The sequence below is a fragment of the Chlorocebus sabaeus genome, chromosome 12 (assembly GCF_047675955.1).
Source record: "Chlorocebus sabaeus isolate Y175 chromosome 12, mChlSab1.0.hap1, whole genome shotgun sequence".
Lineage (NCBI taxonomy): Eukaryota > Metazoa > Chordata > Mammalia > Primates > Cercopithecidae > Chlorocebus > Chlorocebus sabaeus.
The window spans coordinates 62,218,109-62,244,031 of record NC_132915.1 but is presented as its reverse complement, the minus strand read 5'-3'; the positions used below and the strand labels follow the sequence as shown (position 1 = coordinate 62,244,031).

At 47.4% G+C, this 25,923-nt stretch overlaps 2 protein-coding genes across 2 annotated transcripts; one reads left to right on the top strand and one right to left on the bottom strand.

Moving 5' to 3' along the window:
- The first annotated feature begins 199 nt into the window (after positions 1–199).
- BAG1 (BAG cochaperone 1) lies at positions 200–10,244 on the top strand. Its single transcript, XM_007969002.3, has 7 exons — positions 200–745; positions 2,118–2,246; positions 3,754–3,836; positions 5,894–6,007; positions 8,043–8,150; positions 9,339–9,401; positions 9,962–10,244. The coding sequence occupies exons 1-7, from the start codon at positions 526–528 to the stop codon at positions 10,049–10,051; spliced, it is 807 nt and encodes a 268-aa protein (XP_007967193.1). The 5' UTR covers positions 200–525; the 3' UTR covers positions 10,052–10,244.
- A 6,201-nt stretch (positions 10,245–16,445) lies between these two features.
- On the bottom strand, positions 16,446–24,747 carry SPINK4 (serine peptidase inhibitor Kazal type 4). The gene is made up of 4 exons (XM_073022192.1): positions 24,689–24,747; positions 19,786–19,828; positions 18,240–18,352; positions 16,446–16,458 (listed from the first exon to the last, which is right to left on the bottom strand). The coding sequence occupies exons 1-4, from the start codon at positions 24,745–24,747 to the stop codon at positions 16,446–16,448; spliced, it is 228 nt and encodes a 75-aa protein (XP_072878293.1).
- Between the last annotated feature and the right edge of the window lie 1,176 nt (positions 24,748–25,923).

Genomic DNA, 25,923 nt, shown 5'->3' with positions numbered 1-25,923 from the left:
CCCTGGAGTTTCCCGATTCTTTTTCCGGATTTTCAGCCGGGTCTTCCGGGGAAGGAGAGCAAAACAACTTGGTGCACTCGGAGAGAGCCTGCAGGGGGCGGGGTGTTGGTGAAAGGAGTGGGAGGGGTTTTATTGTAGCAAGGCGGGGCCTCAGTTGAGTGGGTGGGGCCTGGGGGCAACTAAAGCGGCATAGGGCGAGGGCGGGGCCGGCGGGGCCGGTAGGGCGGGGCGGGGCGGGGCTGGGAAGCAGTCGGGCGGGGTTGTAAGACGCCGCGCTCAGCTACCATCGCTGGGCGGTCAACAAGCGCGGGCCTGGCTCAACGCGGCGGGGCGCGGAGACCACGAGGCGACCGGGAGCGGCTGGGCTCTCGGCTGCGCGCCCTTCGGCCAGGCCGTGAGCCGCGCCAGTCGGAGCCCCCGGCCCAGCGTGGCCCGCCTCCCTCTCGGCGTCCACCTGTCCGGGGTGCTGCCAGCGGGCATGACCGACCCACCAGGGGCGCCGCCTCCGGCGCTCGCAGGCCGCGGATGAAGAAGAAGACCCGGCGCCGCTCGACCCGGAGCGAGGAGTTGACCCTGAGTGAGGAGGCGACCCGGAGCGAAGAGGCGACCCAGAGTGAGGAGGCGACTCGGGGCGAAGAGATGAATCGGAGCCAGGAGGTGACCCGGGACGAGGAGGCGACCCAGAGCGAGGAGGTGACCAGGGAGGAAATGGCGGCAGCTGGGCTCACCGTGACTGTCACCCACAGTGAGTGTCGGGCGCCGGGTGGGCTCCTTGCTGGCCCCGAAAGCCCGGCGGGGTCTGTGGGTTTAGTCACGTGTTCTCCAGAAGCGTGTGACCTTGCGCTTGTCCTGGCGTCCGGAAGCGTGGGTTCTTGGTTGTGTCCGTGGAACTGTCTTTTGTATACTTTTCCATGTGGCCGGTGTATTTTGTCTCTGGCCATTTGTGCGGTCCTGGGTGTTCGACCTTGTCCGCGCTTTACGTCGTGGGCCTGGTTGTGTTTGTGTGCCCGCGCAGTTATTGTGGTCTTTGTGTCAGGCATATATTTGGCCATGTGGTCTACGACTGCTCCGTGTGTAATGAGTCAGAACTTCGTGCCTGCCGGGGTGCTCCTCATCTGCTGAGTGCCTTCTCCGTGTGCGCCACTTGAGTTGGCTGTGGGTCCAAGCGTTGTACTCTGGGCATCCTTTGGGTCTGCCTACTGTTGGAGTTGACACACAACCAAATGAAGTCAGTACACCGGAGAGCTAAGTCCATGAGGTTTCCCCAGAACCAGCTAGGGGAGGCTCAAGGGTCTGGGAATCTGGAGACCCGGATTCTAGATCCTGCAGTTTAGAGTGACCTTGGAATAGACGGCTTCTTTCTAAGAATCCAGTTTCTCCTCTATGAAGTAGATTTGGTAACCCTGGCTCCCGTTGATCTCACGGAGCTGTTGGGGGAACCAAACCTTGGTGTAATGTACTGGACACAGGCTCCCTCCTTATTGTCCACATCCCTGGAAAAGAACTGGCGTCTCTCCTTCAGAAAGAAAGGCTCTGCTGTTCGTATTCATTTGTCTGTCTGCTTAGCACCAATATGGATGCACTCAAGTGTGTCCAGTGGGAGAGACAGAGGAAAGCAGTCACTTGCCGGTTACAGCAAGCGAGAAGAGACCAGTACAATACAGGGTACAGGGCAGTCAGGCCACAGGAAGCAGATGGCTTGTGATGAAAAAGGTGGGCTTGGGAATCAGCTAGATCTGATGTCAAGTTCTGATTCCAACAGTTGGGTCTCCATAGGCAGGCCTTAACTTGCCTGAGGTCACAGTTTGCTCATCTGTGAAATAAGAAGTAATAGGTAGATCTACTTCGTGGGGTTTTTCTGAGGATTAAATTTGATTATGCATGAAATGCTTAAAATGTTAGCTGATATCATTCATGTTGTTAGTTATTATAGTAGAGGAAACAGATCCTTGAGGAGGTCACCAGAGGAAAGCTGGGTGGCATGGGGGCAGGCTTTGTGGAGTAGGTGGCATATGAGCTGGGCCTTGAAGGCTGGGTAAATAAATGTAATAAAGTGTCACCCTCTGTTGGTTTATGTGAAAGAATCATCTTTGTCAAATGCTTTTCTTTCTCCCCAGGCAATGAGAAGCACGACCTTCATGTTACCCCACAGCAGGGCAGCAGTGAACCAGTTGTCCAAGACCTGGCCCAGGTTGTTGAAGAGGCCATAGGGGTTCCACAGTCTTTTCAGAAACTCATATTTAAGGGTAGGCATTTCTTTTTCTTTTTTTCTTTTTTTTTTTTTTTTGAGACAAAGTTTCACTCTTGTCGCCCAGGCTGGGGTGCAATGGTGCGATCTAGGCTCACTGCAACCTCCGCCTCCCGAGTTCAAGTGATTCTCCTGCCTCAGCCTCTCGAGTAGCTGGGATTACAGGTGCCCACCACCATGCCTGGCTAGTTTTTATATTTTTAGTAGAGACGGAGTTTCACCATATTGGCCAGGCTGGTCTTGAACTCCTGGTCTCAGGTGATCCACCCACCTCGGCCTCCCAAAGTGTTGGGATTACAGGTGTGAGCCACTGCGCCCGGCCAAGGGTAAGCATTTCTTTTCCAGCTTTTCCTTATGGCCAAGCGACAGTTTTAAAACTGCTTAACTTTTCCTAATAGTCACTCTGTTTTCAAACTGGGACAATTTTTATTTATTTGTTTATTCATTCAGTTCTTCAACAGATATTTATTGAGGACCTGCTAGGTACTGGACACTTTCAAACATCTGGACAGGTGTCAGATTTGAAGTCTTATGATGATGGCAGAAATCTCACCATTTTTGATGAAGCTCATGGGCAGTCTTCCCTGGCTAGGTTAGATCATCTTTCCATTATATGTTACCATGGTACTCCCTGCTGTTTTTGCATCACTTCTATGAAATTACTATTAAATAATCATTTTCTTAGTTGCTTAACATCTGATTTCTCTGTTAGAATAATAGCCTCCGTGAGGGTGGAGATACTGCTGTGTTTCCAGTGCCTCACATTGTTCTGACTCAAAGGAGGTTTTGAACAAACTTACTGGGGACCTGGATGTGGCAGGCTCAGTGGATGGATGATGCTCATTTCTGCCAGGACCCACACCCTCCTGGCCCCTGTCCCTTGTCTTCCCACTCCCCTGAGAATCCATTATTCTGGTATCCACTGGGGAAAGACTTATCCCATTGGGTGTCAGTCATTATAAATAATTCAATAATAGGAGGCATTTTATTTATATTTCGTAATGTAACGTATTATCTTTAATTTTTAAAAATATTTTATTTCTGAATTATAAACACAATAGAAATTCATGTTTCAAAATAGAGGAATGCTTGAAAAAGAAAATGTTCCCCTGGATAAAACCCCTCAATAACACTGGGTCATTAGCATTCATTGTGGCATTGGAGTTTCCTGCAAAAAATGAGCTTTAATGCCTACTGAAGACTTTAAAGTCTTCTGTAGTGTGGTTCATCAGCCCCCGATGCCTGAATATTTGGCTCTTTCCAGTTTCTCACTAATATGAAAAGGTTGCACTGAATATTATTGTAGAGTAGTTACTGTGGAGTCACATGTCCAGTTATTTGTTTAGGATGAATATGTAGAAATGAAATTACTGGGTCATGGCACCCTCTAAAAAGATACCAATTCTCATTAGTGAACACACTTGTCTATTTCCTGTATCCTGCTGAAATTTATTTTCAGTGTGGTACAATTATTACAAGTTGGCCTACCTTTCTCCTCTTTTTAGGAAAATCCCTGAAGGAAATGGAAACACCATTGTCAGCACTTGGAATACAAGATGGTTGCCGGGTCATGTTAATTGGGAAAAAGGTAAATTGCTTTTTCCATCAGAAATCCTCAGAATCAAATGACTGAAGTCTTTTATACAGGTTTCGGTTTAGAAGACCAAATTGGGGACCCAGATTCTGCATTGATAAAACCCCTCTCTAAACAAATACAATCTTTATTTGTTTTACAGGATTACCAATTTTGTTGTTCTCATACTCTCCTGCTCCTGTTGATTAGAACTTTTGCTCTAGGAAATAGGAGTGGTTGTGCTGCCTTAATAATATGTTTTTTGTTTTGGTGGTAGAATCTGGGTCTGGTTAAAATGGTGCCTGGGACAGGTCTCATTCACTTGGAGTAGAATTAGCAAGAGTCTGGTGTTAAAATAAACTTGTAGATATTAAGAATAATCACTCTGTTCCAGTTCAGGAGCCTCTCCCTTTAACCAACCTTTTAACTAAAATCTCCCACAAGGGAAAACCTTTGACTGGAAAGGAAGGTTCAGACTAAGGAACTGAGGGGAAAAAAAGACAGATGAGGTCAGCAACCCTTAAGGTGATGAGAGGGCTGTGGCCAGCCCTGCATTGTGACACAGCGGAATTACTGAGCATATGAAGTTCGCTTGTTTTGAGTGAGGTGACTGAGTAGAGAGAGGGCAGAGATTAACAAAGTGAAGGCAAAGAAAATCTAATCCAGATTTGGAACTGACTGGAGACTGGAACTCAGAACTTAGCTACAAAGAGGAATGAATAATTTGGGATAGCATAACTAAGCAGAAAGCTGCTAGACCTATCTGTCAAATGTTTACCTGAGAGAAGGGGGAAATATTCTAAATTTCTTGCTTCAGGGTCCGGGAGAATGGTGATGGGGAATAGGCAGAACCAAGGAGTCAAGTTTGAAGAAACTATAGGACTTTTACTTGGAGCTGACACAGAGCTTATGGAGTGAAGTGTGAAGTCAAGGAGGGCACGATGGCACATACCTATTGTCCCAGCAAGTCGGGAGTCTGAGACAGGAGGATCACTTCAGTCCAGGGGATTGAGGCTGCAGTGAGTTATGATCATGCCTGTGAACAGTCACTGCACTCCAACTTGGGCACCATAGTGAGACTCTATCTCAAAAAAAGAAAAGTCTGAACTTAAGTCTACTCTACCTCTTTTGGACTGTGTGATCTCATGTGACTTTACTACATTAAGCCTCAGTTTCATCATCTGTAAAACAGCAGTACTTCCCTGATGGAGTTGTGGTAAGGCTTAAAAAAATAATATAGGTAAGATGCTTAGGATAGTGTGTGGCATGTAGGAAGTGTTCAATAAAAGTATTCATCGTCGTTAACCAGCATCATGTTAAACAGGAGAGCTCAATTGGAGGCTGCCATTTAGGAATTCCTTTTAAAGGAATGGTAGAATTCCACCTGACTTGCCATTCTGGACTCCTCACAAGTGTTCACTGAAATGTGATTACCCTCCAGGCTTCAGTCTTGGTTGTTGATCAGTCTAGGGCTGAGACTGAATCTGGCAGTTGGATTGTCTCCATTCTCTGTACCGAAGCTGTCAGGGCCCACACCAGAATGTTTGCCTAACACCTTCTGTCTAGTCTGGAGTCTTTGTAGATGGAAAACTTGATGTATAACCCTTTGACTTGATTTCCAAGAAGCAACAGAGTTAAAACCATTATTTCTAGGTGAGTGGTTTCGTGCAGTTGTGGTCAGGTATTTTTCCTGACAGAGGCTACTGTTCTTGTTGATTGCTTTTTCTTTTTTGGGGGGGGAGAGGGGGCAGTCTCGCTCTGTCACCCAGGCTGGAGTGCAGGTGCACGATCTCAGCTCACTACAACCTCCACATCCCAGATTCAAGCCATTCTCCTGCCTCAGCCTCCCGAGTAGCTGGGACTGCAGGCGCCCGCCACCATGCCCAGCTAATTTTTTTGTTTTTTTCAGTAGAGACAGTGTTTCATCATGTTGGCCAGGCTGGTCTCAAACTCCTGACCTTAAATGAGCTGCCCACCTCGGCCTCCCAAAGTGCTGGGATTACAGGCGTGAGCCACCACACCAAGCCTGTTCTTGTTGACTGTTGGCTTTATTTTCTTCTTAAACATTTTAGAACAGTCCAGAGGAAGAGGTTGAACTAAAGAAGTTGAAACATTTGGAGAAGTCTGTGGAGAAGATAGCTGACCAGCTGGAAGAGTTGAATAAAGAACTTACTGGAATACAGCAGGTAACTCTCTTCGTGGACCTTGACTTTCTGCCTTCTATCAGAGCTTCCTGGATATAACTTGTGGTTACGGGGACAGGCTCTGCAGTCAGACTCCCTGGGTTCAGATCCTGGATTCACTCTTTCTCTTACTGAGAACAAGTTTATCTTTGCCTCAAGTTCCTCATCTGCAAAAAGGGAATAATGGTGACATTTCCCTCTTAGGATTGTTGGGAGCATTAAATAATGTAGATTGAGCTTGACACATACTAAGTGCTTTATAAGCATTTATTGTCATAGTTATTGTCAAACCCCAGCCAGCATCCATTTATGCTCACAGGAGAGCACCTGCCATGCTCGGATCGTGAATTGTCTGAAATAGAACAAGTAGCTTCTCTCTCTCTGGGCTGTTGTAATGTGTTTGGCAAGGCAAATAACATTTTGTTGGTTCATAGAAGGTCCAAGTTAAACATGATAGTGGGGTTGGAGGGGGTCATCCTATTCAATTCCTTATATTAGAGATGGGGTACTGAAACCCAGTAAGGATTAGGACTAGCTCAAGACCACTTATTTATTTTTTCTTCTCATTGTGTAACATTAATTGGGGTGTGTTTTGGCCTTTTTTTTTTTTTTTTTGAGATGGAGTCTCACTCTGTCACCCAGGCTGGAGTGCAGTGGTGCAATCTCAGCGGCTCCCTGCAGCCTCTGCCTCCCAGTTTCAAGTGATTCTCCTGCCTCAGCCTCCCGAGTAACTGGGATTACAGGTGCCGCCTGCCACCACATCTGTCTGATTTTTTTGTATTTTTAGTAGAGATGGGGTTTTACCATGTTGGCCAGACTGTTCTCAAACTCCTGACCTCAAGTTATCTGCCCGCCTTGGCCTCCCAAAGTGCTGGGATTATAGGTGTGAGCCACCGTGCCCGGCCTGTATGTTTGTGTTTGCCCGGCCTATATGTTTGTGTTTTAATTACAGAATACATGCTGACTGTACAAAAGTTTTAAGTGCATGTATAGGCACTAATATGGAAAATAAAAATTATCCATGAGGCCCCAACTCAGAGATAACCATTATTGAAGCCTAAAATACATTTTTCATCTTAAAAAAAATTGATATAATGTTATATACACTTTATAAACTGTTTTTTTTTTGGATAAAAAGTTAAACATTTTCCTATGATGGTATTTTTCAAAGCTTGCATGCATTTCATCTTGTATAAATGTATCATTTACCTAGCCAATTCTGTATTATTCATTTAATACTATTTTTGCCATTATGTGGAATGCTTTGACTATCCTTGGACATAAATCTTTTTTGACCATTCCTGGTTTTTTTAGTAGAATAAATTCTTTGAGTTGGAATTGTTGGTTGATGTTTAAAGCTCTTGCTACATGTTGTGAAATCTGTATCTGTAGCTCTTGGCTGTGATAAACATCCTCAGAGATCCCTGCTATCCAACTATTGTCACCAGCTAACTGGTCATTAGGCCAAGCTATGTGAGTGAACCATTAGACAATTTGATAAAAATAAGCACTGCTGCCATTTGTTAGCATGTGTCTGTGCCACAGGTTAGTGACACATGTACATATATTCCCTTTACCTCACAGTAACCCTCTAGGGTGTGAGTATCATAATCTTCATTTTTAAAATGAGGGTACTGAGACATGAATAGGCTAAGTAATTTGCTCAAGATCACAAGTTAGTAAATGGCAGTCAGTTTTCAAGCCTAGGCTTTGAAGACTCTAAGCCTGTGCTTTTAACATCTGCCTCTTGTGTACAGGATACATTTGTGACTGGGGGCTTCACTGGCACCAAGCCTCAGGAGGCATTCGCAGCCACAGTGGGTCATGCGAGGTAGAGCAGACTGCAACCTGATAGAATTCTTGGACTGGCCCACGGCCAGTCTTTTAAATTTTTCCGAGAGATGAAGTTGTGGATCTGAAATGTGGCCTGGCCTGCCAGGGCTATGGTGGACTCAGTGTGATCGCTTCAGTAGTATTGTGGCATGGAGTTTTCCATCAGCCCCAAAGAACCCTTGCAGTAATGCATTATTTCCCACAGGGTTTTCTGCCCAAGGATTTGCAAGCTGAAGCTCTCTGCAAACTTGATAGGAGAGTAAAAGCCACAATAGAGCAGTTTATGAAGATCTTGGAGGAGATTGACACACTGGTAAGTAAATATTCAGCTGAGAAGAACTAGTTTTGTCTTTATTTCAGTCACATTCACTCTTCCAGTAATGTACTCTCCTATTGTCTGAGCAAACCCATCACTTGAGAATATCAAGCATCTACTTTTGTGTGCCAATCACGTTGCTTGGTCCTGGGTGAATGCACAATGATAAGACAGTTCGTGCTTTCTAGGCACTCACAGCCCTCCAGTATAGGACTTTTATCATTTATACTTATGTTTGCCAGTAGTATCTGTAATCATCATGAAGCTGGGACCCAAGGAGTCCACGATCTCATGGTCAAGGAAACAGGTTTTCACTTTCTCTGATACTCATGTGACTGATGGTTCTGCAGGCCTCATTACTTATAGAGGATTCAGCCAGACCCAGATCTTGTGAGGCTGCTGAAAATTGTTAACTCAGGGGTTCTCTTTTGCAGATGATAGTAATGATATCTCTAGCCTGATGCTTCATTCTTGAAGGTGAACTGCACTGTGTGTTTCTGTTGGCCAGGGAGGGTGTAAAGAAGCAGCAGCGCCGGGCGCAGTGGCTCACGCCTGTAATCCCAGCACTTTGGGAGGCCGAGGCGGGTGGATCACAAGGTCAGGAGATCGAGACCATCCTGGCTAACACAGTGAAACCCTGTCTCTACTAAAAACATAAAAAATTAGCCGGGCGTGGTGGCGGGCGTCTGTAGTCCCAGCTACTCGGGAGGCTGAGGCAGGAGAATGGCGTGAACCCAGGAGGCGGAGCTTGCAGTGAGCCAAGATCGCACCACTGCACTCCAGCCTGGACGACAGAGCAAGACTATGTCTCAAAAAATAAAAATAAAAAAAATAACAGCAGCAGGCACTTTTCCTGTCACAATGAGCCCATGGTCTGGCCAGGGCAGAGTATCCATACATACGAAACAATAAAAAAATGAAGTCTGTGTTACAGATCAGTTCCTACGGCCCAGACGTTGAGAATACAGGGAGCTTTTATAGGGACAAGAGCCATGGAAAGGCAATATAGGATACAGACTCAGGGAAAGGGTTCCTGAAAATGGACATCTCGTTTACATTGGTGACCCGTGACCTGTTTTATATACTGTGGGTGTTTCTTATGTGTTCTCATGTCATTTTCACTGAGGATTATTTGTTACATGTTTACTATTTACTAACTTGTATTATCAACTTACTCTTCCATAGATCCTGCCAGAAAATTTCAAAGACAGTAGATTGAAAAGGAAAGGCTTGGTAAAAAAGGTTCAGGTGAGTTGTGTAATAGTGCACCACAAGGCGTAATATGTTAATGTGTAGGTATGCATGTTTATCTCTTCAGAGTCGGTAGTATAGCAGCATGGTGTGTGGTATGGGCTTGTTTTGGTTATTACTTATTTATCAATAGGAACCCTGAACGTCAGAGAAGAGCCCCCTATGTCCCTGTAATTATATTTGAATGTAAACTGTTTAGGGAGGGAACTCACTGGAGAGCAGATAGGGCTGACACGTTACACAATTCCTGGAGGCAGTATTCATGCATACAGTGCTTCCTGCGATTGTTCAGGTGCTGTGCAGTGGTCTTGTGGCAAAGCTCCCTGCCTTTACCACCTTTTAGGGGATTGCTGGCCTAGAGCATGGTCAGAATGCTGGTCCTATGCTCCCTCCCTCCCCTTACCTTGGAACCCAGGCCAGTTGCCCATCTCCATTCATGCACAGTCTGTTTTGAGTCTCAGCCATGGGTTCCCCAGAATGGCTAAGCAAGGAGCCTTGTGTGGGCAGTGGTTGGCTATCCCTGGATGGGCCCTTATTGCCCTGTGTGTATTTTCTAGGCATTCCTAGCTGAGTGTGACGCAGTGGAGCAGAACATCTGCCAGGAGACAGAGCGACTGCAGTCTACAAACTTTGCCCTGGCCGAGTGAGGTGTGGCAGAAAGAGGCTGTGCTGCCCTGAAGAATGGCACCAGCAGCTCTGCCGTCTCTGGAGCAGAATTTACCTGATTTCTTCAGGGCTGCTAGGGGCAACTGGCCATTTGCCAGTTTTCCTACTCTCACCCGGTTCTCAATGAAAAACAGTGTCTTTGTGATTTTGAGTAAAGCTCCTGTCTGTTTTCTCCTTCTGTCTCTGTGGTTGTGCTGTCCAGCAATCCACCTTTTCTGGAGAGGGCTCCTCTGCCCAAATTTTCCCAGCTGTTTGAACCTTTGGATGCTTTCTTTGGACTGGTGAAAGCTCTAATTTGCCTTGGGCTAGTTTCAGGTTTATAGGCGGCCCCAGTCTTCAGATATATGAGGGCTTCTTTGCTCTTGTGATCACGTAGTCCCATAGCTGTAAAACCAGAATCACCAGGAGGTTGCACCTAGTCAGGAATGTTGGGAATGGTCTAGAACAAGGTGTTTGGCACATAAGTAGACCACGTATCCCTTGTTATGACCTAATTCCAGAACATCTGGCTGGGTTGTTGGTTTCTAGACTTTGTCCTCACCTCCCAGTGACCCTGACTAGCCGTAGGCTATGAGATATCAGGGGGCCGTTCCTTTGACGGAGCCTGTAGTTGATGCAAGTCTTCCTTGTCCCCAAGCAAGTCTTCAGAATGTTAGAACCCAGTGTTGACTAAGTCTATGCTTGGAACCGGGCCAGAGCCATGGCTTAGGAAGCGCAAAGAGAAGGCACCAGCATGAATAAAGCAGGCAAGTGGTGAAGCCAACCATAAACTTCTCAGGAGTGACATGTGCTTCCTTCAAAGGCATTTTTGTTAACCATATCCTTCTGAGTTCTATATTTCCTTCAAGGCTGTTCTATCCATTTTGTGGACTGCCCCCCACCCCATCATTGTTATTAAAAAATTGAGGCCTGGCACAGTGGCTCATGCCTATAATCCCAGCACTTTGGGAGGCTGAGGTGGGCAGATCGCTTGAGGCCAGGAATTTGAGTCCAGCCCAGGCAACATAGCAAAACCCCATTTTGCTTAAAATAATAATAATAATAATAATAATAATAATAATTAACTCGGCGTAGTGGCATGTGCCTGTAATCCCAGCTACTGGGGAGGCTGAGGCACGAGAATAGTTTGAACCTGGGAGGTGGAGGTTGCTGTAAGCCGAGATTGCGCCACTGCACTCCAGCCTAGGTCACAGAATGAGACTCCATCTCAAAAAAAAAAAATATGGGTCGGGTGCAGTAGCTTCTTCCTGTAGTCCCAGCTACTTGGGAGGCTGAGGCTAGAGGATCACTTGAGCCCAGGCGTTTGAGTGTAGTCTGGGCAACATAGCAAGACCCCATCTCTAAAAATTTAAAAGTAAATAAAAAGGAAAAAAAAACACCGTTTATGTGCTCATCAAGTAGAAGAGTGTTTTGCTTTTTTTTTTTTTTTTGATCATTTGATAAATCATTTCATGGCTCTAGTCATAATTTATGCTTAATAACATTGAGAGTAGCCTTTTGTGCTGGAACTCTACCTAAAATGGTCAGTTGCTGTCACCCCATTCTTTAGCACAGTGCCCCGTAGACAGACTTCTAAAAGGCCACTCTGAGACCCACATCATTTGGCAGAGAGAGTCGTTGAAGTCTCAGCAATTTAGGACTGGGTGGGTTAAGACCTCAGACAAGGTGGTAGAGGTGGACTTGTGGACAAGGCTCAGCTCCCAGCCCACCGCGCCCCACCTTTAATCAGTGTGGTTCACTATTGATCTATTTTTGTGTGATAGCTGTGTGGCATGGGCCATAACATTTGATGAGAAGTTACTGTATACCGAACTGCCGAACACTGTTCTAAATTGTTCATATATATTAGTCATTTAATTCTCACAAAACTTCAGAAGTAGACAGATATCCTTATTTTAGAGATGAGGAAACCGAGAGAACTTAGGTCATTAGCTAAGGTTGTAGAGTAAGCGGCAAAGCCAAGACGCAAAGCTGGGCGGTTTGGTTTCAGAGCCAGTGCTTTTCACCTCTACTGCTTCTCAACCAACACAGGGTTGCACAGGCCCATTCTCTGATTATTTTCTTCTCCTCCTCTGCCTCTCCCTCTAGCTGCCACTTCTCTCTGCTCTAGTTCATTTTCCATAGAGCAGCCCGAGGGATCATAAAGTGCAAATCTTGCCATGTCAGTCCCTGCTTAGAACCCTCCAATGGCTCACCATTTCTCTTACTTTAAAGGCGAAAGTCTTTACCCCATGCCTTCTGCCCTCTCATCTCAAGCCCCTCATTTGTTTGCTCTCTGCTGTCAGCCACTCTTCTTTCAGGTCCTCAGATGCACTGCACGCTCTCCTGCCTGGGGTCTTTGCACCTGCTACTGCCTCTGCTTGGACAGCTCCTCACCTTCCTTCCTCCAATCCCACCCTCCTTCCTCCAACCCCACCCTAGTATAGGTGACTTTTATTCATCAGAATTCAACTCACATGTCTCTTCCATGGAGAACCCTCACCTACTGTCTTGAGACCCTGTCAGGCCCCCAGGTGGGATCCTCTCTCGGCTTCCCATACATTTCTTTCACAGCATTTACATAGTCGATGATAGTTTACTTGTGGGATTATTTGGTTAATCTTTGCCTTTAACGCCAGGGTTCCTTGAGTGAAGGAGCTTCTTTGTCTTGGTAACAGCATTATTTCAAGCATATTGTCCTGTGTATAGTAAAACCTCAATAAATATTTGGAGAGCGAATGAATGTTGAATGCACACATCAGTAGTGAAACTTCTGTAGCTGCATATGGCCTCAGAATCTCTATCAGCATTGGAATTTGCAGTCTTAACAGCCTTTATTGTCTTAAAGGTTGAGAAAAGAGGCCCTAAGGCATGGACTGCTGGGCAGATGTGATGGGTGATTGCACAGGCTCCACTCACACAGATCTGCTCATCCAAGGAGTTTCTGCCTGTGAAACTTCTCCTGTGAGAAGGGGAGAAAGCACCCCTTCTTCTCCCTTGAGAAGGGGAGAAAGCACCCCTTCCCAGTTGTCCACTTGCCTGGGACATGGCAAGTCCTACCACAGGGAGAACAGATGGGAATGCGTGCTTCCACAAACTAATTCTTCAGCCTCGGGGCTTGAAAGATTCTCCCACATTGTCTTTTTTTTTTTCAAGATAGGGTCTTGCTCTCTTGCCCAGGCTAGAGTGCAGTGGCTTGATCTCTGCTCACTGCAACCTCTGCCTCCTGGGCTCAAGCGATCCTCCCGCCTCAGCCTCCCGAGTAGCTGTGACCACAGGTGCGTGCCACCATGCCTGGCTAATTTTTTTTTGTATTTTTGGCAGAGACGGGGTCTCGCCATGTTGGCCAGGCTGGTCTTGAACTCCTGAGCTCAAGCAATCTGTCTGTCTCGGCCTCCCAAAGTGATTGGATTACAGGCATGGGCCACCGTGCCTGGCCTCGATATTGTCTATTTAGTTAATAGTTTCTACTTATCCTTCAAGGCACAACTTAAAGGTTACCTGTTCTGAGACTCCTTCATATAGTAGTAAGGACCTTTGTCGAAAGTACCAGAAGCCAAACCAGGCACAGTGGCTCACACTGTAATCCCAGCACTTTGGGAGGCTGAGGTGGGTGGATCACCTGAGGTTGAGAGTTCAAGACCAGCCTGACCAACATGGAGAAACCCTGTCTCTACTAAAAATACAAATTAGCCAGGCATTGTGGCACATGCCTGTAATCCCAGCTACTCGGGAGGCTGAGGCAGGAGAATCACTTGAACCCGGGAGGCGGCGGTTGCAGTGAGCTGAGAATGTGCCACTGCACTCCAGCCTAGGCAACAGGAGCGAAACTCCGTCTCAAAAAAAAAAAAAAAAAGGGAAAGAAAGTACCAGAAGCCTAATTCCAAAGAGACTGGGCAAAGTAGAAACTTTGTGGTCATGATATCAAGTTATCCCGTGTAACTTTGGGAAGGTCAAGGGAAGCTGGGCTTCAGGAACTCAAACATTGTAATCACTCTGTCTCTGCATGCTGCATCATCCTCTCATTCCTCCTTCCACAAAGCAGGACGTGTGACTGCTAACAACCCCTGTGTTGCTCATCCTACAGCTTCAGTGCCATAGGGGAACTGCCTCTGTTTTCTTGTTTCTAATTTGAAAGATCCTGGGGAAGAATCTTTTGGCTAATCAGCAGTGGCCAGAGCAGCAGGGTCTCATGCCATAGATACGGTCTTTAGGGGCCAACACTTAGGTTTTGGGGTAGTTCCCGGAGATGGGGCCACAGAGTCCACATATGTAAGTGGTGAATTAGGTATTCCTTCCAGGTGGTGCCTGGCACATTGTTCAGGCTTAATCTGTGATTCCTCAGATGATGAGTAGAAGCCTGGGAAGGAAGGGTCACTGATGAGATGCTTGGCTGGGCTATGCCACTTGGGTAAAAGAGGGGTGTCCCACTTAGGGCAGAAACTTTTAGATGTCACCAATATCCACTTTCTCCTACAAAAAGTGAACTAATTTTTAGTTTAATGCATGGCCAACCAGATAGACTGTATTTCTTAGTCTCCCTGCTCAGAAGGCCACGAGACTACTTTTTAGCTAATGGGGTTTGTACAGAGTGTGTACATCTTATGGGAAATGTCTTCAGAGGCAGGTGGCATGCCCTTTCTCTCTGTGGCCTAGAATGCAGATGTGATGGCTGTGGTTGGAGTAGCTGTCTTGGACCTGAGGTAGAAACTGTGATGCGGATGGCAGAGTAACAAAATAGAGGAGCATGGAGTTGCCATACTACATAAGTCTATGTGTGGGAGAAATGAAGTTCTATCTATAAGTCACTGTTATTTTGGGTTTTCTGCCTCTCACAGCCAGACAATCCTACAACATTCATATGCAGGTATGAAACAGGTATGAATCAGTCCCAGTAGAAGGCCTTATTCATAGATGGCCTCGCAGTCCTGCCACCTACAAATCTATCAGCAACAATTCCTGCTAAGTGTTCCCATTCCGGTGGTGCAGGGAAAGTAGCTTCCTGCCTTCCTGCACCCATTCTCTCAGACGTGTGTCTTCTACAGAGCATTTCCTGCCCTTTGTGCCTACTCTGCAGCAGGAATCAGAGTGTGTGAAACTGCTCTCACCTGCCCAGACCTCTCTCCATACCCCTTTCTCCTGCCACCATTATCAAGAGGCTCTGCCTAGGAGCTTTGGCCGAAAGAGGAGGTATTCAACATATACCACAGGAGGGGTCTCTGTCAATGGTGACAATTCTGAATGCTGTGTGTCCCTGTGGAACATTGTGTGAGTGCATGTGTGCAGTACATGCCTGGGGCTGTGCCTAATGTCAGAATGTTTGACAACCAGTCAGAGTGGATGTTGACCAAAAGAGCAGAGCAGCATCTGGAAATCATCCCGCAGTGCCAGGAATTAAGCCCAGATCCTGGATGCCAAGACCCAGGTGTTTCCAGGGGACAATCTGGGTGGCTAGGGTATGGGGGGGCACTCAAAGGGCTTGGGGCAGCACCTGTTTTTGATTGTGAAAAACCTAGTTCAGTGTTACAACAAGCAGTTCAGCTGTACTGTGTACACTGCCTGAATATCAGCCATTGCTGTGCCCCATGTCTGTGTGTGCATGCCTTGGAGTGCTGGCACAGCCCAGGAGGAAGCCATTGGGTACACAGGGTGACTCTCACAAAGCTTTTTTTTTTTCTTTTTTGAGACAGGGTTTCACTGTCACTCAGGCTGGGATGCAGTGATGCAATCATGGCTCACTGCAGCCTCGACTTCCCAGGCTCAAGCGATCCTCCCACCTCAGTCTCCTGAGTAGCTGGGACTACAGGTGCATGCCACCAAGCCTGGCTAATTAAAAAAAAAAAAAAATTGGTAAGACAGTCTCACTATGTTGCCCAGGCTGGCCTGAAGCGATCCTGCCACCCTCAGCCTCCCAGAGTGCTGGGATTATAGGTGTAAGCCACTGTTCCTGATTTCACAGAGGCTTTCTGAGGCTGGGCCATGCACCCCAGCAGTGGCAGAGGATACAGACCTCACCTAGGTTCCTCACCTGAATGACAGTCCAGGCCGGGGCAGACGGGAGTCCTAGGCAGCGTCTTGGGGTCAGGGACTGGCCTCTCAGGCAGGCGGAAGATAACTGGGACCTCTGAGGGGACATGTGATGGGGTTGAGGAGCACCAGAGGGATGGAGAGAAGCTGGACATCAAATTCAGAGTAGAGGGGACAATGCGAGATCCACCTTGTATCCCCTCTGCAACCAGTGTCCCCAGAGACACTGATCACTTCACTGAGTTGGGCTGGATTTTTTATTTCGTGTCATATCCTCTCCCTGCCCACCACTGTTCTCCAGCCTGACACTTCATGGCTTGAGGTGCTCCTGTGGGATCAGCATTTGCCATCTTTCACGATCTGGATGTCCTATTTGGTTTTTCTAGGATCAAAGAAGACAGGCATGAGGCTACCTTCTCAGGAGCTGTAGTGTACCATTCAGGGACCTGGCATAGTCTATCCAGACATCCTGCTGAGCGTTGCCCACATATGCAGTGTATGGATACAGGGCATATCCCAAGCGTCCATGGTCACATCCTTCTACAGCGTTTCCTTTTTGCACACCCTCCCACTGGGGGATTTCAGCTTCCTGGGGTTTCAACCACCAGGACATGCTGATGGCTGCCAAATCTGTCTCCAGCTCGGACCTATGTCCTGCCTGTTCATGCAGTTGTCCATATCCAGTGGGATGTCCTAGGGGCTCAAATGTCCACAAACATCATTGCCCCCCACAGAACTGGTGCAGACCCCCAGACCACCCATCTCAGCACATGGAACCACTGGCCGCCCAAGCCCACAAATCAGAAACCAGTATGCTGCCTCCTTCCCCTCAGCCTTTACATCCAGTCACATACCAAGCCTGTCAATCCCACTCCCAATGTGTCTCCTAACCATGAGTCTTTAATTAGCATGATCTTTCTCTAAGCTAGGACAACATCCTGATGTTCCTTATATTTCCTCAAATACAAACTTTCACGTCTATCCAGAGCTTTGCAGCTTCTGAGGACTTTCTTCACTTCCATGGTCTCATTTAGTTCTCAGGATCATAGAAGATGGGTTTTATTGATGAAGAAACTAAGCCAATAGGTGATCTGATGTAGCGAGGTCATGTTCTAGCCCTGCTCATCTCTCTGGACTCACTTCTTGCCTCTCCCCCATTCTCCCTTAAACTTTATACTCCAACATGTCCAACTTCTTATATTTCTTCAAATGTAAACTAACTTTCCCTTGTAGACCTTTTCAAACTCATCTACTTGGAATTATCTTCCCTTGCTCCTTTTTCCTAGCTAATTTCTACTTATTCCTCAGGGTTGAGCTCAGGAGTTAACATCCTCCGGGCAGTCTTCCCTGGCCTTGCCTCTTCCCTGCTCCCATGACATCCTATGTGCCCCACTGATCCCTTAGAATTCTGTGCTGAAGGCCGGGCGCAGTGGCTCATGCCTGTAATCCCAGCACTTTGGGAGGCCAAGGCAGGCGGATCACTTGAGGTCGGGAGTTTGAGACCAGCCTGGCCAACATGGTGAAACCTATGTCTACTAAAAATACAAAAAAAAAAAAAAAAAAAAAAAAAAAGCCAGATGTGGTGATGGGCGCCTGTAATCCCAGCTATTCAGAAGGCTGAGGTAGGAGAATACTTAAACCCAGGAGGCGGAGGTTGCAATGTGCCAAGATTGTGCCACTGCACTCCAGCCTGGGTGACAGCGAGAGTCCGTCTCGGGGAAAAAAAAAAAAAAATTCTGTGCTGCAATTGGCTGACTATCAAGCCTGGCTTCCCCCTTACACCAATTGTATGTTCCAGGAGGATAGTGATGCTGTCTAACTTATGCTCTGTTCTAGCCCCAGTGCCTAGCACATAGTAAATGCTCAATAAATAATTGCTGGATAGACAAATGAAAGAACAAATGAGGTCACTTGGTCAGGACAGAACAAGGAAAAGGGTTTCTGCCCCTACTCCCTACCCGCCACCAGCTTCTAGATTTCTGCTTGGAACCATGTGCCTTCTTTGAGTTAATCTGGTGCTCATTCTATTAGGGGCACATGTTGGAGGACTCTTCTCACGTCAAGCATGTATGAAGGAAGAAGCAGGTCAAGTCTTGCTCCTTTCAAACTGTGCACCAGAGATGGGGCCCACCCAAGCAAGCAGGGGTTGTGGGGTGGACTTATATCCGGGCCAAGCAGAGCTGGTATTCATTCGTATATGTGAGCCCATCAGTGCCACAGACCAGGTTGGAGGTCTGGGAACAGGTTGGAGACTCTACCATGTGTTCACAGATGGGCTGTGGAAGAGAAGGGAGGGAGAGGGCTCAGGGACTCAGAGGCAGTGGGGAGAGATACAGGGGTTCTACTCGGAGTCAGAGGGGCTCCAGTGAGGTATCAGAGTCAAGAAGGCCCCAGTGTGGGTCCAGTGAAGATGAAACCAACCACTCAGGGCCCCTTGGTGTGTTTGCTTATATATGTGTGTGCATGACCACGTGTGCGCCTATGGCTGGATGTGTACATATGTGTACCTGTGTCTCTGGAGCCTGGGTGTGCAGGCATTCAAGCGTATGCCTGTGTTTATGTGTATGTGTGTGGAGTGAGTTTGTGCCCTCAAGCACCTGGGGACTGGTTCACACCAGTCAGAACTAATCAGAACTTCTGCTGCTGATCCCATTGAAGACTCCAGGATACAGAACCACCCGTCATTCCCAGGAGGCCTCTCTCTCCCTGGTGGCTCCTGAACTCTCCCTGGCCTGCATGATCTATCAGGCCCGTGTCAGAAAGGTTGCAAAGGGTGGGAAGGCTGAAGAAAGGGGACAGAGCTTGGGGTTTAATCGAGGCTGTCTGAAAGGGTTTTAGGACAGGCCTGAGGTCAAGGTGAGAACTCAGTCAGGACTGGCATTAACGCCTGAGACAGGGATAGGGTGAGAAAGGTGGTGCGGTGCAACTGTGAAGGCTCGAACCCTAGAAACCTGAATTTTGCCACTGATTAGCTGTATAACCTTAATTGAGGTATTTCCACTCTCTGAGTCTCAATTTCCTCATCTGTCAAAATTATAATAGTGGTGTTCCTCCCACATAGGGCTAATTGAAATAATGTATGTAAAGTATTTGGCTTTTTGAATAAGTGGGGCTGGATTCTGATGGAATGACAGGGAGGATGCGAGGCTGTGGGTGGGAAGGTGGCTCCGACCCTCCTCATTCCACTACGTGAAGGGGCAATCTCAAGGGTCTCAAGGATGCCAGCACCACTGCCTTCTGGTCACTGGGGGCATCAGACTGAGGGCCAAGGTAGAATCAGGATTCGGGGACAACTTGGTGTTGAGACAATCAGATGGAATGCGGTGGGAGGAGGCTGGCACATGCCACAGGTGCTTTCAGTGTGCTAAGCTCCCCTCTTTGGCCTGAACTCCGTGGCCTGCCTGTCTGCACTATACAGAGCAGAGTGCACACCCTGTCCTGCTAAGCCTGGGTAGGGAGATCTCACTGATGGAAGGGGCCTTGGAGACCAGGTGGGGGACATCACAAGGGCTTTGGGCCAATCTTGGGACTTGGGTGAGGTGACTGGGCCTACTTAGCTTTGGGGGCTAATCTGGGGAATGTGCAGGCCACCTTAGAGCCATTGAAGGTATCTGAGCAGGATCGTGGAGAAGAATAACTGGTTTCTCAGCATGGATGAGAGGACTCCTCTCGGCAGAGGGAAGGTGAGAACAGCACGCAGCTGCCTTACCATTCTTGAGAAAGGGAGCTTTCCTGCTGCCACTGGCCCTTCTGAAACACAAAGAGGCAAGAATTAGATGATACCAGCTCTAGAGCCCAGGTCTAGGGGTCTGAGGACTGCTTCTCCTTCAGGGAGCTTGGTCCAGCAACTACCTAACCTGGAATTCCTCAAGGAAAGGTGATGAGCCACCAGACAATGGGGTTGCCAGAAAACTGATGTGATTTTGGGTTCCATAAACAGAGACAGAAATTAAAAAATTAGGAAGGTGACAGTCCAGCCTATTCCTCGTTAGTTAGATCCCGCTGGAGTTGTTGTGTCCCATATAATAATTATAAAATAACAATTCAGCAGTTATTATGTGCCAGGCATTGAGAACACATGATTTTAACTCCTCTCCATCCCTCTCTTACTGCTGTATAACAGAGGGAAGAAAGGAGATAGCAGTGGATGCTGTGTTCTGCCACCAAGAGCCCTCCCACAAGACTGAGGCACTCATTTCCCCAGCTGCCAGGAATATTGACCACTCACTGCAAGTCCCTTCCTAGGAATTACCCTCAGACAATGGAGCTGCCTTGCCCAAGGCTACATCCTCTACCCAGGAACAGCCGATATCCCATGTCGGGTTGATGTGGTTACAAAGGCCCTGATCCCCTTGTCCAGAGCTGCCTGTAGGATCATCTGAAGCCTCTGTTGCACTGCATGGAATCCTTCATGGATGTTACTCCCATGAACGCTCCCCAGTAAATTGCATGTATCTCAGAATCTGTTTTCTGGGGCATAGGTCAGTTTAACCAACTATGAAAGAGGCTCAGAGGTGATGCAAAGCAGTTTGTCAAGGCAGAGCTAGGATTGCACACCTGTCTGTTGCAGTCCAGAGCCTGACTCTTTCTACATACACCGGTGTGCCCCTCAAGGTCTGGCTGAAGTGCTTATAGGACATGAGCAAACTGTGATGTGACCGACAAGCGTGATGGGTGGATGAGGGAACTAGAGCCATGTCTAATGGCACAGGTGGAAGGAAGGGCGTTTATGTAAATTACAGAAGGGCAGGATGCTCCCTAAAGTCTCTGAAGGGCTATCCTGGGGCTGAGGGAGAGATGGACTCTTTTCAACCTCACAGAGCAGAGCCCATCTCTGTGAGGAGTCTGCAGGGAAGCAGGTTTGGGTTCCATATGAAGCAGAATTTTCTCTCAGTGGGAGCTATGCCACAGTGAAAGAAGCTATCTCCAGAAGTAATGAGTTTCCCATTACTGGAGGTGTGCAAGGCAAGGTAGTTTTATATTTTCCTGGAGATACCATTACAAGATATTTCCACAGAGAGCGGGAAACAGAAACTTAGACTAAGTCACCCCTGATGTGCTGTTTAAGGCTGGCATTAGGGTATCAAAATGCAAACCTAGATTTGTCACTGAACTGCTTAAAACCCTTCCATGTCAAATTGCCAAAACTGAAAGTGATCCAAATGTCCTTCAACAGGAGAATGGATAAATACAATGGGACACTACTCAACAATTAAAACAAGCAACTGATACATGCAATAACATGGCTGAATCTCAAAAATAGTTTGCTGAGCAAAAGAAACCCGACACAAAAGATTATATACCCTATGATTCCATTTATGTGAAATCCTAGAACAGGCCAACTAATCTATGATGGAAAAAAATCACATTGGGAGGCTGAGGATCACTTGAAGCCAGGAGTTTGAGACCAGCCTGGGCAACATAGCAAGACCTCGTCTCTACAAAAAATTTAACAATTAGGGCAGGTTGCAGTAGCGCACACCTGTAACCTCAGCACTTTGGGAGGTCGAGGCAGGTGAATCACCTGAAGTCAGGAGTTCAAGACCAGCCTGACCAACATGGTGAAACCCCATCTCTACTAAATATACAAAAATTTGCTGGGCGTGGTGATGCACACCTATAATCCCAGCTACTTAGGAGGCTGAGGCAGGAGAATCACTTGAACCCAGTAGGCAGAGATTGCAGTGAGTCGAGATTGTGCCATTGGACTCCAATCTGGGTGACAGAGCAAAACTCCGTCTCAAAAATAAATAAATAAATAAATAAATAAATAAATAAATAAATAAATAAAAATTTAAAAAAATTTAAAAATTAGCTGAGTGTGATGGCACACACCTGTAGTCCCAGCTACTTGTGAGGCTGAGATAGGAGGATCGTTTGAATCCAGGAGGTTGAAGCTGTAGTGAGCTATGATTGCACCACTGCACTCCAGCCTGGGCAACAGAGTGAGACTTTGTCTCTTAAAAAAAAAAAAAGAGTCAGAGCACTGGGATGGGGACAGGGATTGACTGACATAGGGAAATTTCTGGGGCTATGGAAATGTTTTGTATTTATTTTTCTTCCCCAAGTCCTTGTCTCAAGATGTCCTGTATCTTGATGGGGGTTTGGGTTACACGAGTGTATGCATTGTCAAGACTCATTGATAAGATTCAGTGAGTGATAAGATTTGTGCATTTCTTGCTGTTTAACTGTTAGGGAAAAGAAAATCATTTAAAAAATATAAGGCCCTTCCATGGTTCCCCGTCCTGATCACTAAGCGTCCCTATGGACCTGAGCTGCTGAGTCTTATGTTTAGGGCACTGTGTGAGCTGACCCCAAACTTACTTCTTGGGCTCACTTTCTAGTATACCTCTTCACACCCCAGCTATTCCTCTCTGCTCACAGGTCCTGGATTGGGCTCTGCTTTGGCTCATGCCATGTCCCCTTCCTGAAATGTCCTCATCTCCGCTCTCCTCCCACCTAATCGTACTCTCCTTTCAAGGCTTGATGCTGCCCCCAGTAAAGCTGCCTTCATGTCTCACACAGTTTCCTGAGCAGATCTGGATAGAGGGTTCTTTCACACCACCATGTACTATCCCACTCACTGGGTCACCCCACCTCCCTATGCACCTGAGCTCCTTGGGGTTCCTTTATGTCTGCCCTTGTGCAGCACTTGGTTCAATGTCCCACACTGTGGGTGTTCAGGAATTGAATACTAAAGTGCATTGGTGTAATCCCAGCACTTTGGGAAGCTGAGGTGGGCAAATCTTGGGGTCAGAAGTTCGAGACCAGCCTGGTCAACACAGTGAAACCCCGTCTCTACTAAAAATACAAAAATTAGCTGGGTGTGATGGTGCATGCCTATAATCCCAGCTACTCAGGAGGCTGTCAGGATAATTGCTTGAACCTGGGAGGTGAAGGTTGCAGTGAGTCAAGATTGCACCACTGCACTCCAGCCTGGGTGACAGAGCAAGACTCCGTCTTGAAAAAAAAAAAAATTTTTTTTTAATTAAAAAAAATTAAAGTGTATTGGGAGGAGGGAGTGTTCAGAACTCTATGATGTCAGAGTTTCTTCCTGGGGGATGTGGGGGAAATTTGCATTTACCCCCAGGCTGCCCTTGACCTTGACCCAAAGTGCCCCCTTCTCACTCAGCCCAGGCAGTAATCTGAAACATGCAAAAAACAAAAACAAAAACAAACAAACAAAAACCAAACTTCTTCAGACCAGGTTCTTCAGTGTTCCCAGCTGCTCAAGGAGTATGTAGGTGTAGGTGCCAGGCTGGGCGTAAGCAGGCTGGGTGTAAGCAGGCTGCTCCTGAACAGGCCCCCAGACCCATTTCCCTTTCCCCCATGCCCAGGTCTGTTTCCAGCTGGGGAAATGGATGTGGGACTGGCCATGAGGTCAGTGGCCCTGGAATCCCGCCAGGCGTTGCCTTATAACGTATAGCTTTTGTCCAGATGGGTCCTAACTGGTCTCCGCGCTTCCCTGTTCGGTTTATTCTCAATATACCGACCAGAGCAACCCTTGAAAGACATAACTCTCTGCTCAAAGCCTTCGGTGCCTCCCATTTTAGTGAGAGGAAAAGCCAAGTTCCTGCGCTGGCCAACAAGGTCTTTCTGGGTATAGTTCCCAGTTGCCCTTCTCGTCTCCTCTCCTATCACTCCGTACCACATCCCCTCCTGCCACAGCGGTCTTACAGTATCTCAGTCACTCCAGGCATGCTCCTGCCTCAGGTCCTTTGCACCTGAGCTGTTCCCTCTGCCTGGAAGCTGCTTCTCCCAGATATCCACATGGCTTAGTCCCTCATCTCCTTTAAGCTTTGCTCAAACATCGGACTCTCAGAGAGACCTCTCCTGATTTGAAATTGCAACCCCCTTCCAGTGCCCATCACCCTGCCAAGTGTTTTTTCCTTAACTTTTATCACCTTCTAATATACTGTTCAACATACATTGTAAGCATCTTCTTTATTGCCTTTCCCCTTTTCCTCTACCCCATTGGATTTATGCTCCATTAGGACCGTGCTTTTTCTGTTTGGGTCACTAATCTATCTTAAGGGCTCAGAACAGTGCCTGACATGGTAGCTGTGAGATTGCAGGGACGGCCCAGACCCTGAGGGGGCCCCGCCCCAGGTATATGTGTCCAGTCCTGGGAAAGGGCTCTGTCATGCTCACATGGCTGCCCAAGTCCCAAACCACAGCCTTTCAGAGAGATTGGGAGCTCAGAAGACCTAGGCCAGGTCTCTCTTAGCACCCACCACCCTGCAGCCAGCATACTTGTCAATCTCTCCTGAGAGCTGGGACCCACCTGCTCCCTTCTGCCCCCACAACTTCCAGCCCGATAGTTGCTCAGTGCAGCTTTGAACTGGAACAATCCCTTCCTTTGCAGCTGGAGAAACTGAGGCCCCAAGAGGGTAGGGGACTTTGGCAATTCTGCGCCAGAGTCAGGATTTGAACCCGTTTCTTTTCTCCCAGCCCGGAACTTCCCCCACCGCAGTGGAGGGTGCATATGTAGAATGAAGGTACATGGAAAAAGCTGAGGCCTCACAGGGTGCTCCAGGCCCTGCTTCTGCTCTCACCCCAAGCTCACCTACCAACACAAAGCCACAGAGAATCCAGGTTCTGCCCACTCATCCCTGTCCACAACAAGGAGGGCAGCCAAGGCCAGGGTGACTACCCACTGGTGGACGGCCATGCTGATCCCGGGATGGTGTAGCCTGAGTTGGCTGGGACCTGGGCCTGGGGAAGGATGGGGGCCTATTTATAGTGCCGCTCCCCTAATCTTATCTAGGGCCGGATGGAGAGGCCAGAGTTAATCTCTGCACACGGGCATCTGGAAAGGGCTTGCTCTAGGTAGAGATGCTGAGCTTTTGATGAGATGGGGCCGTGGCCATGGGGCTGGCAGGTTTCCAGAGTAACAAAAAGTTTGGACAACTTGCAAAGCTGACTCCAGTCTGAGGGTTGGAGCAAGGAGGGGAAAGTTGAAGTAGAAAGAGAAAGAGAGAGTTCAAGGCAGAGAGAAATGGAAAGGGATAGAGAAAGACAGAGGAAAAAAGCAACTGGAAGATGACAGGAGGCAGAGAAGGGGGCTGGAGCCTGGATTCCTTTGCCAGTGCCTCCAGCAACCAACTCTGGGACCTCAGTAGAGCCACTCTTCTTACCTGGGCCTCAGATCACCCATGCACAAAGTAGAGATGATAATTTAGGCTCTGCCTTTCTCCCAGGCTGCTGTGAGGACGGGGGCGGTGATAGCAGATGGGAAAACATTTTGCAGAATACGAAATAAGCTGTAAATGTAAGCAGAAATGATTGTTTTTACTTACTTTTATTTCACTTTTTTTTTGTACCACAAAGTGGGCACAACTAACACGCAAAACAAAGGCAAAATAAAACATTAAAAGGAAGATGCCTTCTTGCTTCGCAGGTATTATGTGTTCATTTGCATTTTCTTTTTTTTTTTTTTTTTGAGATAGAGTCTCATACTGTCACCCGGGCTGGTGTGCCTGGCATGATCTCAGCTGGCTGCAACCCCTGCCTCCTGGGTTCAAGAGATTCTCCTGCCTCAGCCTCCTGAGTGGCTAGGATTACAGGCGCCTGCCACCTGCCCAGCTAATTTTTTGTATTTTTAGTAGAGACTGGGTTTCACTATGTTGGCCAGGCTGGTCTTGAACTCCTGACCTCGTGATCCGCCTGCCTTGGCCTCCCAAAGTGCTGGGATTACAGGCATGAGCTACCGCATGCGGCCGCATCTGCATCTTCATAGGTTAAATAAAGACAAGATTCTTTTAAAGAAAAATCAATATCTAAAACTCCCCCATATTTACACAGTATACATTTATAAGTAATTTGGTATTTGCTCTCAAAGAATTTC